This window comes from Lutra lutra, chromosome 5 (assembly GCF_902655055.1).
Source record: "Lutra lutra chromosome 5, mLutLut1.2, whole genome shotgun sequence".
Taxonomy (NCBI): domain Eukaryota; kingdom Metazoa; phylum Chordata; class Mammalia; order Carnivora; family Mustelidae; genus Lutra; species Lutra lutra.
In genome coordinates this window covers 155,613,224-155,631,151 of record NC_062282.1, presented here as the reverse complement: position 1 = coordinate 155,631,151, position 17,928 = coordinate 155,613,224, and the positions used below count along the sequence as shown (strand labels likewise).

The following is a 17,928-nucleotide window of genomic DNA, read 5'->3' as shown; positions in this document are numbered from 1 at the left end:
ATTAAGATTAGAGTGAAGATCAATGAGTGAGAACTAGAGATACAGTACAGCACATCAACGAAACTGAAGCTGATTTTTTGAACGAATCAATAAGATTGATAAACCACTGGCCAAACTGATACAAAAGAAAGGGGAGAGAGGACCTAAATTAATAAAATTATGAAGGAAAGGGTAGAGATCATGACTAATGCCGAGGAAAAATATACAATCATCTGAAGTTACTATCAACAGTTATATACCGACAAGTTAAGCAATCTAGAAGAAATGGATGTGTTCTTGGAAACCTAAAGATTTTAGAAACTGAATCAGGATGAAATTGACAACCTGAATAGACCAATGTCTAGTAACAAGATTGAAGCAGTGATCAAAAAAACTCCCAGAAAACAAGAGACCAGGACCTCATGGACCTGCTGGGGAATTCTACCAACATTCAAAGAAGAAATAATACCTACTCTTCTGAAGCTGTTTCAAAAAATATAAGCAGAAGGAAAATTTCCAGACTCTTTCTATGAAGCCAGAATTACCCTGATCCCCAAACCAGGCAATGACCCCATCAAAAAGGAGAATTTCAGACCAATATCCCTGATAAATATGGAAGCCAAGATTCTCAACAAGATCCTAGCTAATAGGATCCAACAGTACATTAAAAAGTTTATACACCATGCCCAGGTTGGTTTTATCCCTGGGTTGCAAGGGTGGTTCAACATTTTAAAATCAATCAATGATACAGAACAAATCAGTAAGAGAAGAGAAAAGAACCACATTGTCCTTTCAAGTGTTGCAGAAAAAAAAAAAAATTGACAAGATACAGTATTCATTTCCGATTAAAATGCTTCAAAGTATAGGGATAAAGGGAATATTCCTCAACTTCATAAATTCTGTGAAAAACCCACAGTGAATATCATCCTCAATGGCAAAAAGCTGACAGTCTTCCCTTTGAGATCAGGAACACGACAAGAATGTCCACTTTCACCATTGTTGTTCAACACAGGACTAGACGTTCTAGCAATAGTAATCAGACAACAAAGAGAAATAAAAGATATTGAAATTGGAGAAGAAGAAGTCAGACTCTCTCTCTTCACAGATGACATGACACTTTATATGGAAAATCCAAAAGACTCTACTCCCAAACTACTAGAACTCATGCAGGAGTTCAGTGATGTGACAGGATACAACATCAATGTATAGAAATTAGTTGCTTTCTTATACACTAACAATGAAAATATGGAAAGGGAAATTAGAGAACTGATTCCATTTACTATAGCACCAAGAACCATAAGATACCTGGTAATAAACCTAACCAAAGAGGGAAAGGATCTGTACTTGAGGAACTATAGAACACTCATGAAAGAAATTGAAAAAGACACAAAAAGATGGAAAAGCATTCCATGCTCATTGATTGGAAGAATTAACATTGTTAAAATGTCTATACTGCCCAAAGCAATCTATATCTTCAATGCCATCCTGATAAAATTTCCACTTTCATTTTTCAAAGTGCTGAAACAAACAATCCTAAAATATGTATGAAACCAGAAGAGACCCTGAATTACTAAAGAAATGTTGAAAAAGAAACACAGAACTTGGAGCATCATGTTGCATGATTTCAATCTTTATACAACGCTGTGATCCCCAAGGCAGACATAGTGCTGGCACAAAAAACAGACACATAGACCAGTGGAACAGAGTAGAGAGCACAGATATGGACCCACAAGTCCATGATCAACTGATCTTTGACAAAGCAGGAAAAAATATACAGCGGAAAATGTCTCTTCAATAAATGGTGTTGGGAAAATTGGGCAGCTATGTGTAGAAAAATGAAACTTGACGATTTTCTTACACCATACACTAAGATAAACTCAAAATGGATAAAAGACCTCAACATGAGGAAGGAATCTATCAAAATCCTAGTGATGGACATAGAGAGTAACCTCTCCGACATCAGCCACAGCAACTTCTTTCAAGATATGTCTCCAAAGGTAAAGGAAACAAAAGCAAAAATGAACTTTTGGGACTTCATCAAGATCAAAAGCTTCTGTACAGCAAAGGAAACAGTCAAAACTACAAATAGGAAGACCAAAAAATGGGTGAAGATATTCTCAAATGACAGTACAAACGGTTAATATCCAGGAACTATAAAGAACTCCTCAAACTCAACACACCAAAAAACCAGATAATCACATCATAAAATGTGCAGAAGACATGAAAGACAATTCTCCAAAGAAGACATACAAAAGGCTAACAGCCACATGAAAAAATGTGCATAATCATTAGCCATCAGGGAGATTCAAATCAAAACCACATTGAGATACCACCTTACACCAGTTAGAATGGCCAAAATTAACAAGACAGGAAACAACAAGTGTTGGAGAAGATGTGGAGAAGGAGGAGCCCTTTGAACTCTTGGTTGGAATGCAAGTTGGTGTAGCCACTTTGGATAACAGTGTGGAGCTTCCTTACAAAATTAAAAACAGAGCTTCCCTATGACCCTGCAATTTCACTACTGGGTATTTACCCCCAAAGACACAGATGTAATGAAAAGAAAGACCATCTATACCCCAATGTTCAAAGCATCAATGGCAACTGTCACCAAACTGGAAAGAACAAAGATATCCTTCAGCAGATGAATGGATAAGGGAGATGTGGTCCATATACACTATGGAGTACTATGCCTCCATCAGAAAGGATGAATACCCAACTTTTGTAGCAACATGGACGGGACTGGAAGAGATTATGCTGAGTGAAATAAGTCAAGCAGAGAGAGTCAATTATCATATGGTTTCACTTATTTGTGGAGCATAACAAATAGCATGGAGGACAATGGGGAGTTAGAGAGGAGAAGGGAGTTGAGGGAAATTGGAAGGGGATGTGAACCATGAGAGACTATGGACTCTGAAAAACAATCTGAAGGTTTTGAAGGGGCAGGGGGTGAGAGGTTGGGGGAACCACGTGGTGGGTATTGGAGAGGGCACGGATTGCATGGAGCACTGGGTGTCGTGCAAAAACAATGAATACTGTTACACTAAAAATAAATTTTAAAAAAATTTTAAAAATCCAAATAAAATAAATGTAACACGGTATTAAAAAAATGGGCGGGACTGGAGGAGATGATGATGATGATGATGATGATGATGATGATGATGATTTACTGACTTAAAATAAGTAAATCAGAGTGAGTCAATTATCATGTGCTTCACTTACTTGTGGAGCATAAGGAATAACACAGGACATTGGGAGATGCAGAGGAGAAGTCAGTTGGGAAATTGGACAGGGAGATGAACCATGTGAGACTGTGGACTCTAAGAAACTAACTGAGGATTTTGGAGGGGAAGAGAGTGTTGAGTTGGGTGAGCCTGCTGGTGGGTATTAAGGAGGGCATGTGTTGCAGGGAGCACTGGGTGTGGTGCCTAAATAATGAATCTTGCAACACTGAAAAAAATAAAATTAAATTTAAAAATGTTAAAAAAAATACACAAGGACAGAAATAAGAATGCTATCATTCTTTATGTTTATATTTTAAAGTGATAACCCTAGATCCTTATGAAAGAGATATTTGAACATGAATACTGGAAGAAAAGACCTTTGAATGACTTAAACCAGGGAAAATTTAATTGTTTTAAGATTTGTATTTAATCTATGGTTGCTCATTATGTGTATATCATTGTAAAACCTTAGAAAATTTATGTTGTATACAGGGTCTTACACTTATTTTCTAAATTAGGAAAATATATAAATAGTCCATTTCTTTCTTAACAGAAAAACTGTATTTATAAAAGTTTCTAATTATATTTCATAATTAGTTATATAAGATTAGATAACATGTTTTAAAGCTTGGAAATATTTGGTTGTTGCTTTTAGAATTCTCAGTTCATTTTCATCAGTAAGTATTTATTTATTTTTTTAAAGATTTTGCATATTTAATTTGTCAGAGAGAGAGAGAGAGTGCACAAGCTGGCAGAGTGGCAGGCAGAGGCTGAGAGAGAAGCAGGCTCCCTGCAGAGCAAGGAGCCTGATGCAGGACTGGATACCAGGACTGTGGGATAATGACCTTAGCTGAAGCCAGTGGCTTAACCGACTGAGCCACCCAGGTGTCCCCATCATTAAGCATTTGAGGAGAATTTACTATTCACTCAATTTATTAATCACTGACCCAATAATTAATTATTGACTGATTCAATATTCCCATTTTTAAATGAAAGTAATATTTTATATCACATAGAATAAATATAAAGCATAAAGAATGAGATTGATATAATTTGAATTCCAATCATAGGCAAAGGGAAAGCCCAATTAAGTTTTTATTAAGATTATATGACTATTGTACATTGACATCATGTCCTGTACTATCTGGCTACACTTAAAGCGTATTGTGTATCCTTATTTTAGATCTGTTCATTAAATGGCTTACTGTCATTTAGCTTACTGTCAGTTAACCCAGTTTACTTGCTAACTGATCAGATGGTCACAATGATGCCTGTCACAGTCTCAGTGATGATTCCATTGTTTTTGAAATTATTTCCAGGACAATTCTATGTGATAGGACCCAGAGAACCAGTCATTGGCTTGGTTGGGGAAGAGGCTGTGTTGTCCTGTCAGCTCAGCCCATCAATGGATGCTCAGAACATGGAAGTGAAATGGTATCGTAATGATCCTTTTGGCCTGGTGCATCATTATAGTACTTCCCAGGTTGATATGGAGCAGCAGAGGCCAGAATACCAAGGGAGAACAGAATTCCTGAAGGGGAATATTACCAAAGGGCATGTTGCCTTAAGGATACATCCCATCCAACTTTCAGATGGAGGGGAGTATGCATGTTTCTTTGAAAGCTCCACATACTACAATGATGCAACATTCCAAGTGTTGGTCACAGGTAAGTTTCTGCAAATGAAAATTCATACACAATTTATTATTATTATTATTATTATTATTATTATTGTTGTTGTTATTATTTATTTTTGATCAGGAGTCTAAAGTATCCGTTTAGATGGTTAAAGTTGGCTAAATCTATACATACACTATGATGGAATGCCAAGAAATTTAAATATGTAAAATTATTCTAATCAGTCCATCCCAGTATTCTTTGGCTCTAGTAAAAATATATTTGCATCTTTTCTTTTCTTTTTTTTTTTTTAAAGATTTTACTTACTTGACAGAGAGAGATCACAAGTAGACAGAGAGGCAGGCAGAGCGAGAGGGAAGCAGGGTCCCTGTTGAGCAGAGAGCCTGATGCGGGACTCGATCCCAGGACCCTGAGATCATGACCTGAGCCGAAGGCAGCAGCTTAACCCACTGAGCCACCCAGGCGCCCTATTTGCATCTTTTCTATGCCAACACCTTTACTTTGAAGGAAAGAAAGAACAGGAGTTATAGTAGGTATGATATCAGAAGATTCAGTCCCAGAAATGTATCTTAGTCTCTATTCAGAAACACAGAATGAACTAAACAGAGGCAGAAAGAATCTCACCAGCCTGCTATCAGGCTAGGTTTTTTACACCTTGCTGCTGCCCATTCTGATAATAGTCCAATCAAATGTGGTGTTTCTGACTCCCAGTATGACATCCATATTTATTCAGATCCTTTCATAATTTGTCCCCTTAGATCTCACTCCTCTCAGATATTTTCCACACAAACAAGACAAAATAAAACAAAACAACATAACTCTACTGCCAGCATGAAAGTTAAGCATTCCACTTCAACCATGCACTGAGTGATAATCACCGTTTTCTCTATAAACATTGTGAGACCTTATATTGAGCTCAGATGATGAGTTTCTCTATCCTCTCCTTTATAATGGACATTAAGAGACATTAACCCAATCCATCAGATGGAGCCAATATTATTGATCTTCTTCCCAAAGACTGGGAAATTCTTCTCCTCCAGAACTCCCTTACCTGTTTCTAAATATTTCTACCTCTTATTTAGTGAAAATTCTGATTATGAACTAAGTAATCCGTAATCCATATTTACATACTAAAGGGTGGATGCTTATATAATTTTCATAAATTAAAAGAAGTTGTTGTTGAGAGACTTACTTGCAAGTTTTAAACACCTTTTTGAGTCAGAGTTTTTGTTACCTGACACTTTGATTCACACATCCCCTAATAGTTTTTCTGGAGAGTAAAGGAGTGAATAGTTGCCTCCTTCTGTGATTCCTTCCTGGATTCAGAGTAAATCTGCATCTTTAGGTATGTAGACTAGGATTCCTCAGTGGAAGTCTCTATTTTATGCAAATGAGTGTCACTCCCATGGAGGCATTTAGCCAGACACTAAGAATGAATGACATCAATTATGTTTACCTATTCACTGAGTTTTGCCTTTAGAGCAGGGATCATTCACTCTACTATGGTAACTTCTGAAGCAATCCAGGCGTTAGACATCCACTTCATGAAGTCCTACAGACATTTCCTAAACCTTGGGTAAACCCATATTAGGAGGTCTGAATTTGAGAGCCAATTGTTACTGTTGCTTCTTGAATAAACAATATGTCATTTCTCAGGATCATCTCAATTTTATCTCAGACTTAACTTGTTCTTTGTACAGTTATCCTATTACTAAATAGAAAACAACTTTCCACTAGTCTTCCATTTTACCCCAGTTTCTTTAGAAGAATGCATTTCCTATCTTGAATTTATTACCACTCAACTCTGGCATTGTGTTTCAGAATGAGTTTGTTATTAGCTGAAAAAATTGTTAGTTGACACATGTCCTAGAATTTACTTTACAATCTCCTATATCTTATAGATGAGGTTATCTGATACATCACTTTGTTGATTTTTCCAAATCATATATGCAAGGGAAGGTGTATTTGCTACCCAAGCACAATTTTTTAAAATAAAACTAAGATATGTATGTATGTACTGTATAGTGTCTAACATAACGTAATAAAATTAAAAAAAAGATAAAAATAAATAAAAAATTCAGACATAAAAATAAATAAATAAAACTAAGATAAATCCTATGGTGATCTTAATTTGTACTGTGGATATATATTACAAAAAATAGTGATAAATTCCATCCACCTTTTTTACTAGGTCTAGAACATCCAAAGAAATTTTAACCAAACTTAACAAAAAATATTTCCTAAGAGCTAAGGAAGAAAATTGAAAGTTCTGATATTAGATGACATAACCTTATAATGATGATGAACACTATAGGTTTTCTCTCCTTGCCATGGTCATAAGACAATGAAAATCCCAGAGATTCAAAATGGGTAAAGAATGGTATTTAAGTCAGCCTGTGCTATGTCCGAAGCCATCCTGGCCTCATGTATACCAGTCAGAAACCTACAACAGTAGGAGAACCATGGTGACCTGATTTCCTCTCTTATTAGCTAACTTTTTTCCACTTTAGCCCCTCAGTCTTGACTTGATAACTCAAGTTACATCATTAATGGCTAAGGCAACATTTGGAATACATTTTTCAATCCTCTAAAAATATCCATTCCCTCACCCCTATTTCCCACTCCTATTTTTAATTGAGGCTTAACCTGCACAATGCATTTTACCCTTAGACCACAAATTTAATGAGGTAAAGAGAATGGTATAACTTGAAGTACAACATTACTTTTCTCTCTCCAAAAAATCAGATACTAATGAAACATTTATTGTGTTTCTACCAAAAAAAAAAAAAGATTTATAGAATTTTGTCTTCAGAAAATACCCACCCATAATTGCATTTCTCTTCAAGTCCTAGAAGGTAGCCTGAATATGTGAAATGTAATGGGATGGCCTTTCAAATGTAAAGATCCTGGAAAATGAAAAACATATTTTCTTTGTATTCTTAATTGATGAACTCTTTAAGGTGAATAATATTTATTACAACCCAGTAAGCAGTTTAATAGAGTAATTTTTATACCCATTACATGGGTTGAGACAATTTTTATCTTCATTTCACAAACAGGGAATGGAGGTATAGAGAGGTTGGTCCATTAGTTGCACTGGCTTACTGTTGCCAGTCAGTACAAATGTAACTTTTGAATCTAGAACTTATCCTCATAATCATGATTCTCCATTGATTCTCAAAGCTACTATATTCTGAAAATACCATTTATCAGTACCAGCACTGGGGAACACCACTGTGCCAATGAAGTCATCATTGGTGTAACATGTTATATACTAACTCCTGTTGATTTGTCAGGGTCTGGCCCTCCATGCAGTATCAGATAACATTAGATCATTTTCTTTCACCAACTTAATAGAAGGACTGCCATAACAAATTATTGCAAATAAGATGGCCCAAAACAACAGAAGTGTATCTTCTCACAGTTCTGGAGGACAGAGTCCACAATCAAGGTATCATCAGCATTATGGTCTCAGGGAAGCATCTGAGAAGAATGCTTCCTTGCCTCTTCCAGGTTCTGGCATGACTTGTCTTATGCTGGGATCTCTACATTCTCTACTACAAACTTCACAGGGCCATTTTCTTGTGTCTCTGTGTCCAAATTTCTTTCTTATATAGACCACATTCACTTTGGATTATGATCCACCCCAATCCTGGATAATTTCCTCTTTACTAATTACTTGTACAAAATGGTATCCAAATAAGTGCCAGGTATTGAAGGTTAGGACTGGAACATATCTTTTCAGAAGACACATTTCAACTCACAATAGGGCTAATATGAACCCAGTAAATTTGATCTTTGTTGTTTTCACTCTATCAGTTACTCTACATAATACTGAGTGGAATGCTTCACTACTATCCACTGAACTACAGAAGACAGTAGCTTAAACCAGAGCTTCTTTATTCTAAAGAAGGAGCACAGCTTCTTTATTCTAAAGAAGGTAAAGGCAGAAAGGAGCATAGAATCAGAAGAGTGGCTAGACAACTGTGCAGTTCACACATTTCTTATCTTGATTTGCCACATCCATATAATCCACTTTTGAAGATGACTCACACTCTGCATTCTCCAGCCCTTAAGAAGGGAGAAAGAATGAAGAAAAGGTATCTCTTTACTTTGAGGGAAATGGTCTAGAAAGCATATGCATCATTTTCATTTGAAACACACCATTGATATCTCGAAGTCGCTTCTAATTTTAAGTCTGGAGGGTTGGAACATGCATTCTTAACCAGGGCTGATATATACACAGTCAAAATTAATATTGTTTCCCAAAGGGTTCTATCCAAAATGGTGGCTACTAACCATGTGTTAAATTGAAATTTAAATGTTTTTGATATACATTTGATTGATGAAAATATGAAATTCAGTTCCTAACAGTATTTCAGGTACTTAGTAGCCACCTGTATCTAGTTTATCTGGACCACAATGATGTCAGTAACATTCCCAACATCATAAGTTCTTATAAAAAATAACATCTTTAGAATTAGATATTAAAAGATATTTAAGAATGACTAGTAATTTGCCTCAGAAAACCACCAAATCATGTGTACCTTTAGCTTTGAGGTTCCAAGTGATTTGATGGATGTTTTTCTACCCAACTTTAAGAATCATCAAATAAATTACTCAGTGATGTTTCAAAGTGGGGGAGGTAAAAAGCAAACAATACAGACATGCGGGGCATTTGGGTACTTTATTAAATGTTGATACAGTTGGTTTTTTTTTTTTCCAAAATTCTTTGTGACTAGTTTATTTTCTTAACTCCACTTTTATAAATAAGAAAATTGAGTTTCATAGAAGTTAGTTAAAATGTAAAATTGCAAGAAATCTTTTGGAGATGTGTAATATCTCTGTCTTTGGCTATTCTAGTCTCAGGTAGGGCTCCTCATATCCACATTGAGCCTGGAAATAAAAAGGACTTTAAAGTGACCTGCATGTCCACGGGGTGGTATCCAGAGCCTGAGGTGCAATGGAGGAACCATCAAGGACTGCATCTGGCACCAGGCTCTGAGACAAAGACAATGGAAGGAAGTGGATTGTTTCATGTGGAATCATCTCTCACAGTGGACAAAAGTTCAAGAGCAGAAGTGTCCTGTGTTGTAAGGAACACAATACTCAGTGTTGAGAAGGAAGTGCATGTTTCCTTGGCAGGTCAGTTATCATTAGCAATATCATTGGTAATTAAGAAGATTTATTTTTTATCATTATGTTAGTCACCATACAGTACATTAGTTTTTGATGTAGTGTTGCATGATTCATTCATTCTTTGTGTATAATACCCAGTGTTCCATGCAGTCTGTGCCCTCCTTAATAGGGATCACCAGGCTCACCCATTCCCCCACTCCTCTCCCTTCTAAACCCCTCAGTTTGTTTTCTGGAGTCTTTGGTTTTTCATGGTTCATCTCCCCCTCTGGTTTCCCCCCCCCTCTCATTTTTCCCTTCCTTCTCCTAATGCCCTCCATGCTATTCCTTATATGCTGCAAATAAGGGAAATCATATGATAATTGACTTTCTCTGCTTGACTTATTTCACTTAGCATAATCTCCTCTAGTCCCATCAATGTCAGTGCAAATGGTGGGTACTCATCCTTTCTTATGGCTAAAGAATATTCCATTGTGTGTATGGACCATCCATTACCCATTCATCTGCTGAAGGGCATCTCAGCTCCTTCCGCAGTGTGGCCATTGTGAACATTGCTGCTATGAACATCAGGGTGCATATGGCCCTCCTTTTTACTACATCTGTATCATTCAGATAATTAAGATCTTGTTGACAAAGATCTATGACTGACACACCAAGAAGAATATTCTAGTTTATCCATTTGTGATTCTTAATGTGGAAGACTTATAAAAATTCATATTTGGTCTTGTTTTGTATTTCTTTTTATGATAGAAATGTCATTGTTCTACTTTATAAAAATGAATATATGAATGCACAAAGGAATTCAAAGTGAGAAAAAGTATTTTGAGGAATCTTTCAAAGTTCCTCCTAAACTTCTGATCCCACTGCCTAGGGAAAGCTACTTTTCACTACTTGGTGTTTTCTCCCATCTGCCAAATTGGATTTGAATCCTGGCAGAGCCATTTACCAGCTTCATGATCTTGGGTAACTATTGAGCTCTCTGTACTCAGTTCCCATCTGTTATATATGGGTAATATTACTGTCTACTTCATGAAATTTTTATAGTAACAAAAATAATTAATAGCACAGGCAAAGAAGAGCTCAGACTTCAATCTATTCTTTATACCTACCGAAAGTGATCTTTCAAAGAAAGAGATTGCCCGAAGTATCTCCTTCAACTTACTGTATATGCAAATACCTTTATTTGAATATTTCACCCTATCAACAGCAACCCTCTCTCTCTCTTGTCCTTCCTATCTTTTCAGCTTCATTTTTCATCCCTGTCTTCCATGTCTCTAATTCTCCCTGCCCCACATAATTCTCTGAACATATTCAAACATGCAATACCCCTTGTAGCTTGTCATTGACACATTTGTTCTGCTTTTCTATAACTAAGAGTTTCCTACTGGTCCCTCAATACTTTATCTTATCTTCCCACGAACCTGTCATCAACTTTTCTGTGTTCAGTGCCCTCTTTATTCATATATTTTTGTGATTATATGTTTCACTATTTCCCCAGATAGAATAAGAAACTCCTGAGGACATTTCATCATATTTCTATTATGTTTCCATTTCTTAGAAAAATACTGAGCCATAATATGCTTTCGTAGAGTAGATAAATATTTGTTTCACCTCCTATCAACAAGCAAAGTGTCATTTCTTGTTTTATTGTTTTCTTACTATTTTTTTAAAGATTTGTTTATTTATTTATTTATTTGACAGAGATCACAAGCAGGCAGAGAGGCAGACAGAGAGAGAGAGGAGGAAGCAGGTTCCCCACTGAGCAGAGAGCCCGACGCGGGACTTGATCCCAGGAACCTGAGACCATGACCCGAGCCGAAGGCAGCGGCTCAACCCACTGAGCCACCCAGGCGCCCCTTCTTACTATTTTTAATTTAATTTTATTTTTCCAGTGTTCCAAGATTCATTGTTTATGCACCACACCCAGTGCTCCATGCAATACGTGCCCTCTATAATGCTTTAGTTTGGGAAATCATATTATTTTAAGATAATTAGGAAGACAAAGGGCTGATATATGAGATTTATAAAGAACTCCTCAAACTCAATGCTCAAAAGACAGATAATCACACCAAAAAATGGGCAGAGGCCATGAAGAGACACTTCTCCAAAGAAGACATACAAGTGGCTAATAGACACATGAGAAAATGTTCAACATCATTAGCCATCAGGGAGATTCAAATCAAAAGCACATTGAGATACCACCTTACAGCAGTTACAGTGGCCATAAATACATTAAACAATACGTGTTGGGGAGGATGTGGAGTAAGGGGAACCCTCTTCCACTGTTTGTGGGAAGGCAAGTTGGTGCAGCCACTTTGGAGAGCAGTGTGGAGGTTGCTTAAGAAACTAAAAATAGAGCTGCCCTATGACTCTGCAATTACACTACTGGTTATTTATCCCCAAAATAGAGATGTAGTGAAAAGAAGGGCCATCTGTACCCCAATGTCTATAGCAACAATAACCACAATTGCCAAACTGTGGAAAGAGCCAAGATGCCCTACAACAGAAAAAGGATAAAGAAGACATGGTCCATATATACAATGGAATATTATGCCTCCACCAGAAAGATGAATACCCAACTTTTGTATCAACATGGACAGGACTGGAGGAGATTATGCTGAGAGAAATAAGTCAATTATCCTATGGATTTTACTTACTTGTGGAGCATAATAAATAATATGGTGGACATTAGGACAAGGAAAGGAAAAGAGAATAGGGGGAAAATGGAGGGGGAGATGAACCATGAGAGACTGTGGACCCTGAGAAACAAACAGAGTTTTGTAAGGGAGGGGGTTAGGGGAATGGGTAAGTCTGGTGGTGGGTACTAAGGAAAGCATGTATTGCATGGAGCACGGGGTTTGGTGTATAAAAAATGAATCTTGGAACACTGAAAAAATAAAATAAAATTTAAAGACATAAAAAATTAAATTAAAAAATAAATTAAACACACACACACACACACACACACACACACACACACACACACACACACAGAGATAGTGAAGAAGAGAACCTAAGTTTGGGAATGTGAAAGAAGCAAACACACATGCCAAATAGAGGATTTTTGTTCAATAACTTTAGTATTACAAAGAATAGAGGAAATTAGGAGTTTCTTACTGAGATTTTTATACCAAAGAAATGAGTTGAAACATATAATAAGATATTATGAGTTGGGAAAATATTATAAAGCTCTTGAAAGTCTGAATGTAGGAGATACATTTTTTTATATTTTAATATATTAATGGGTTTGAGATCACCAAATAAAAATTCCAGAGACATCTTGTTGAAATCTTAAATGAGGGTAGTCTCTGAAGGAATGTGTCCTTGACACTTCTTTTAAAATAAGTGTTAATTAGAAAAATAACAAAACAATAGTTATTAATTTTACTGATTACAGTTGCCAGCTGGCAGATATCTCATAAGAAACCTTAAATTGAATTAAACATTTGTCTCTAAAACCTAGACCATGAATCCCATTGGGCTTATTATCCAAGATGTCACAGTTTCTCCTTTAATCTTTAGAGAAGCTCCACATGCCTCTCACTCATTGACATATTTTCAAGATCATATATATGTTTATGTAGAAAATAATTGGATAGAAAGAACACATGACAAAGACAGTTTGGGGAACCAAAGGTGAAAAATTGGAAACAAATATGAAAAGAAATACCTTATTGCATTTGTAGGTTTTTATTAATTATGACAGAATTATTTGTTACATAGAGTAATATTAATTTTGCTAAATCTTGATTGTAAGTACATAGATGTCTGATGCATTACTTGTATGTTTTCAGCATATTAAAACATTGTGATCATTTATAAAATAAACCTTCTGAATCTCCATACATTAGGAACAAGAAAGGGAATGGAAGCCTCTTTAGCATTCCTGAATTCTGTAGAATTCCAAGGAAGGATAAGTGAGGCTTAGAATCTGGGGGCACCTGGGTGGCTCGGTGGTTAAGTATCTGTCTTCAGCTCAGGTCATGATCCCAGGGTCCCGGGATCGAAACCAGCATTGGGCTCTCTGCTCAGTGGGGAGCCTGCTTCTCCCTCTCCCACTCTCTCTGCTTCTATTCCCTTTCTCACTGTGTTGCTATCACATAAATAAATAAAATCTTTAGGAAAAAAAAAAAAGAATCTGTGTCATTTCTAGCAATGTCTCCAAAAAGAAAATTCTTGGGATCTGTTCGCAAAAGCCAAGTCACTGATGCCAAGCTAGATACTTAATGAGACAATCTCTGTTTTTCAGATTCCTTATTTCTTGAGGACTTTACTTGGATAGTGTGGTTGGTTGTTCTCCTGGTTCTCCTGGTCATCAGTGTAACCATCTGTGTTCTATTTCTGCATGCTAGAAAAGACAAAGGTAAATGAAACAACAAGAACAACAACAAACAACTCAAAGGAACCCAAGACAAAAACAGCAAAAACTGTGGGGATTGGGTTCATTTGTGGAAGAAGTACACTGTAATATTAACACAAAATTCATAATTGGTTTGTAGGGGGCCTTTAGCATTTCAAATTGGGAGCAAGAAAAAGTAATCAGAAAAAATATGTAAGTACATACTCAAAACTCTGAGCATTTTTCAGAAAATAGAGGTTGTCTGGTTAAGGTCAATTATGTTCATGTAGTTTTGGGATCTAGGTGAGGAGCAGTGGAGTGGAATCTAGAGACAAAAACCAAGAAAGAATTATTGAAACATCTTTGGTGCAAAATGGTGGTTTATTAAAGCACAGGAGCAGGACCCATGGGCAGAAAGAGCTGCTGCTCTGGGGTTTGTGAGGTGTGGCTGATTATATATCATGGGATTTTGGGAGGTAAGGAAAAAGGGTGGTCTGAAAGAACTTTCATGTATTAAAGAAGACACACAGGATACTGGTAGTTTTGCCATTTGTTAAGGTTGTTTTTCCTTTAAGTAAGGCATTAACAGTAAGATAGTTGGGAAATTCTTGGAAGCATGTCACACTCCTTCTATCATACCTCCTTGTCATTGAGCTTTAGGCTTAGCAGAAATTCAACTTTATTTACATTTTTCTCTGCCTGAGCCTCCCTCAATTTTATGGAGGGGAAGATGATATTAGGGTTTCAGGAATGGAGTTATGGACCTCTGGAAGTTAGGCTATTGATAAGAAAGCTTTTTCCTTGTAAATAACTGGGACATTTGTAGACTTAGGGAGACTCAGGTCTTGCATGATTGTGATCTCTACCAGTTAAATGTTTGTTTTTCCTCTAGGGCAGCCTGGAGTGCCTAAGGAATGTCACATATATATCACAGGGGGAAGTGTGGGGTGTCAGCTTCTGCCTTGTCCTCAGCTAGCCTTCTGCTTCTTATCAATTTCATCAAGAAAAAAAATGCACTTCATTTCTGATATACACTTAAATTTGAGGGTTTAAAAACTAGATTATATCTCTGTTTGTTGGTTTATGTGCTTGTTTATGTACCCAGAGGTAATACAATTCTCTGTGACATCATTTGTTAATTGAAGTTAGTTTAGCATCAGGGTGGCATTTTCTGGTTTCAGAATGCATGTGTTCTTTCATGTATTTGGGGGTGGGGGGAGTGTAATCTAGAGCAGTATTCAGAACATTTCTTCATAAGCATAAGCAAGAAGACATTAAGAAGTTAAAGTTTTTATCGAGGCCATGACTCCCCATGATGGACTTTCTCTGCAGGGGGTGAAATGTCTCTCATAGAGAGCCTGTTTCTCTGTCCTTTAAATTGATAACTTTTATCTAAGCAGGACTGACTACCATAGCCTGTGACCCTTCTGTGCCTCACTTTTCAATGTGTCTGCTGAGATCTTTAAACAAATGCTCTCCTTGGAACTAATGGAAGTGTTCTAGATGGCATTACATTAGTTATTCCTATACAGCTAAGATGTATATTGTTCTCCATTGATTGAATTTCCAGTATCTTAAGCATTACTTTCCTGCCAACTTTACCTCAATTTGTGTTGAAAAGAATCAGGACAGTAATCAAAGGTAAAACTAAACAAGGAAACAAACAGCAACAGCAACTATAAAAATTCCCAGAGTGTGAAGAGATGCATAGTGCTGTGCTAAAATTCTACTCTCATCACCTACCAGTTCACACAAATGATTATACTTCATATCCCTAAATTAATGTACAATGTAGACTTTTCTCAAAATGTCCAATACTGGGGGCATCTGTGTGGCTTACTGGGTTAAGCCTCTGCCTTTGGCTCTAGTCTGATCTCAGCATCCTGGGATGGAGCCTGCAACAGGCTCTCTACTCAGCAAGGAGTCTGCTTCACTCTCTCTCTCTCTCTCTCTGCCTGCCTCTCTGCCTACTTGTGATTTCTGTCTCTGTCAAATGAATAAATAAAATCTTTTAAAAATGTCCAATATTGTTTACTTGGTCAATATTAAAAAAATTAGTTTTTTCTGAAACCATTGGAAACATATTTTTCAAGGTAGAAAAAGAGGATTTATTAACTAGAGGGTCATAAATCAAAACATAAGGACATTATTGGGTATTCTTTGAAAAAGTTGACTAAGTGGCTAAGTATGTGGAAAATTTACATAATTTATAACTCTGCTGTCATTGCTTATTATCAATACACTAATTCAGCCAATAATTGTTTTGTTTAATTGAAATATTAAAACAAATTTTAATTTGAAAAAAATTGTTGATTATACTGGAATTAAAATGAAAAATAATAAAAAAGTATAGTTGACAAACAATATTATATTACTTTCAGGTGTACAACATAGTGATTCAATAAACTCCATACATTATGCTTGGTTCCCAAAGTATAGCTATCATCTCTCACTATAGCTATCATCTCTCACTATGCAATTATTCTAATACCAGAGATTATATGCTCTATGTTGCACCTATTATCCACTTGATTTATTCATTTCATAATGGGAAGCCTGTACCTCCCACTCCCTTTCACCCTTTCACCCCCCAACCCCTGCAACCACCAATGTGTTCTCTGTATTTATGGATCTGGTTCCATTTTATTTATTTTGTTTTTTAACATTCCACATAAAAGTGCAACCATAGGCTTTGTTTTGTCTGACATCTCACTTATCTTAATATCTTCTAAGCTCATCCATGTTGTTGCAAATATCAAGATCATATTCTTTCTCTGGCTGAATATATACAAATCTATTGTCATATATATATATGTATATATGTATATGTATGTATATGTATATGTATATGTGTATATATACACATATATGTATATATGTGTGTATATATATATATATAATTGTGAGATAGATATCTAGATATCTATCTCACATCTATGTATATAGATATAATCTGTATATAGATGATACAGATCTATATATATGATATATAGATCTAGATCTATATATAGATCTATATATAGATCTAGATCTAGATAAAGATATAGATATCTAGATATCTATCTCACATATAGTTATCTATATATCTCACATAACTATATATGTCTAGATATAGATATAGATATAGATATAGATATAGATAACTATGTATCTATCTCACATATTATTTGTTCTTTCATCTGCACAAGGACACTTTTAGGTTGCTTCCAGATCTTGGATATTGTAAATAATACTGCAATAAACTTAAGAGAATCCATATGATTTTGAACTAATGTTTCCATTTCTGGAGGGTAAATACCCAGTAGTGGAACTACTGAATTGTACAGGATTATTCTTTTTATTTTCCTTTTTTTTAATTAAATTTTATTTTTTTCAGTCTCCCAAGATTCATGATTTATGCACCACACCCAGTGCTCCATGCAATATATGCCATCACCTTTTTAATTTCCTAAATAAATCCTTTGCTCTTTTCCACATTGTCTGCAATAGCTTAGATTCCCATTTCAGTATGTGAGAATTCCCTTTTCTCCACATCCTTGCTAACAATTAGTATTTATTATATTTTTGATTCTAGCCATTATGACAGGTATCAGATGATATCTCTTGGTTTTGATTC

The 17,928-nt window shown here is 36.0% G+C and overlaps 1 protein-coding gene across 1 annotated transcript in view; it reads left to right on the top strand.

Moving 5' to 3' along the window:
* LOC125099633 (butyrophilin subfamily 3 member A2-like) overlaps positions 1 to 15,617 on the top strand; it is a 32,975-nt gene extending 17,358 nt beyond the window's left edge. The window contains exons 2-4 of the mRNA XM_047728879.1: positions 4,520 to 4,867; positions 9,701 to 9,982; positions 14,223 to 15,617. Of these exons, the coding sequence (XP_047584835.1) occupies positions 4,520 to 4,867; positions 9,701 to 9,982; positions 14,223 to 14,344 (752 nt within the window). The 3' untranslated portion in view covers positions 14,345 to 15,617. The remainder of the gene's footprint in view (positions 1 to 4,519; positions 4,868 to 9,700; positions 9,983 to 14,222) is intronic.
* Positions 15,618 to 17,928: the final 2,311 nt, after the last annotated feature.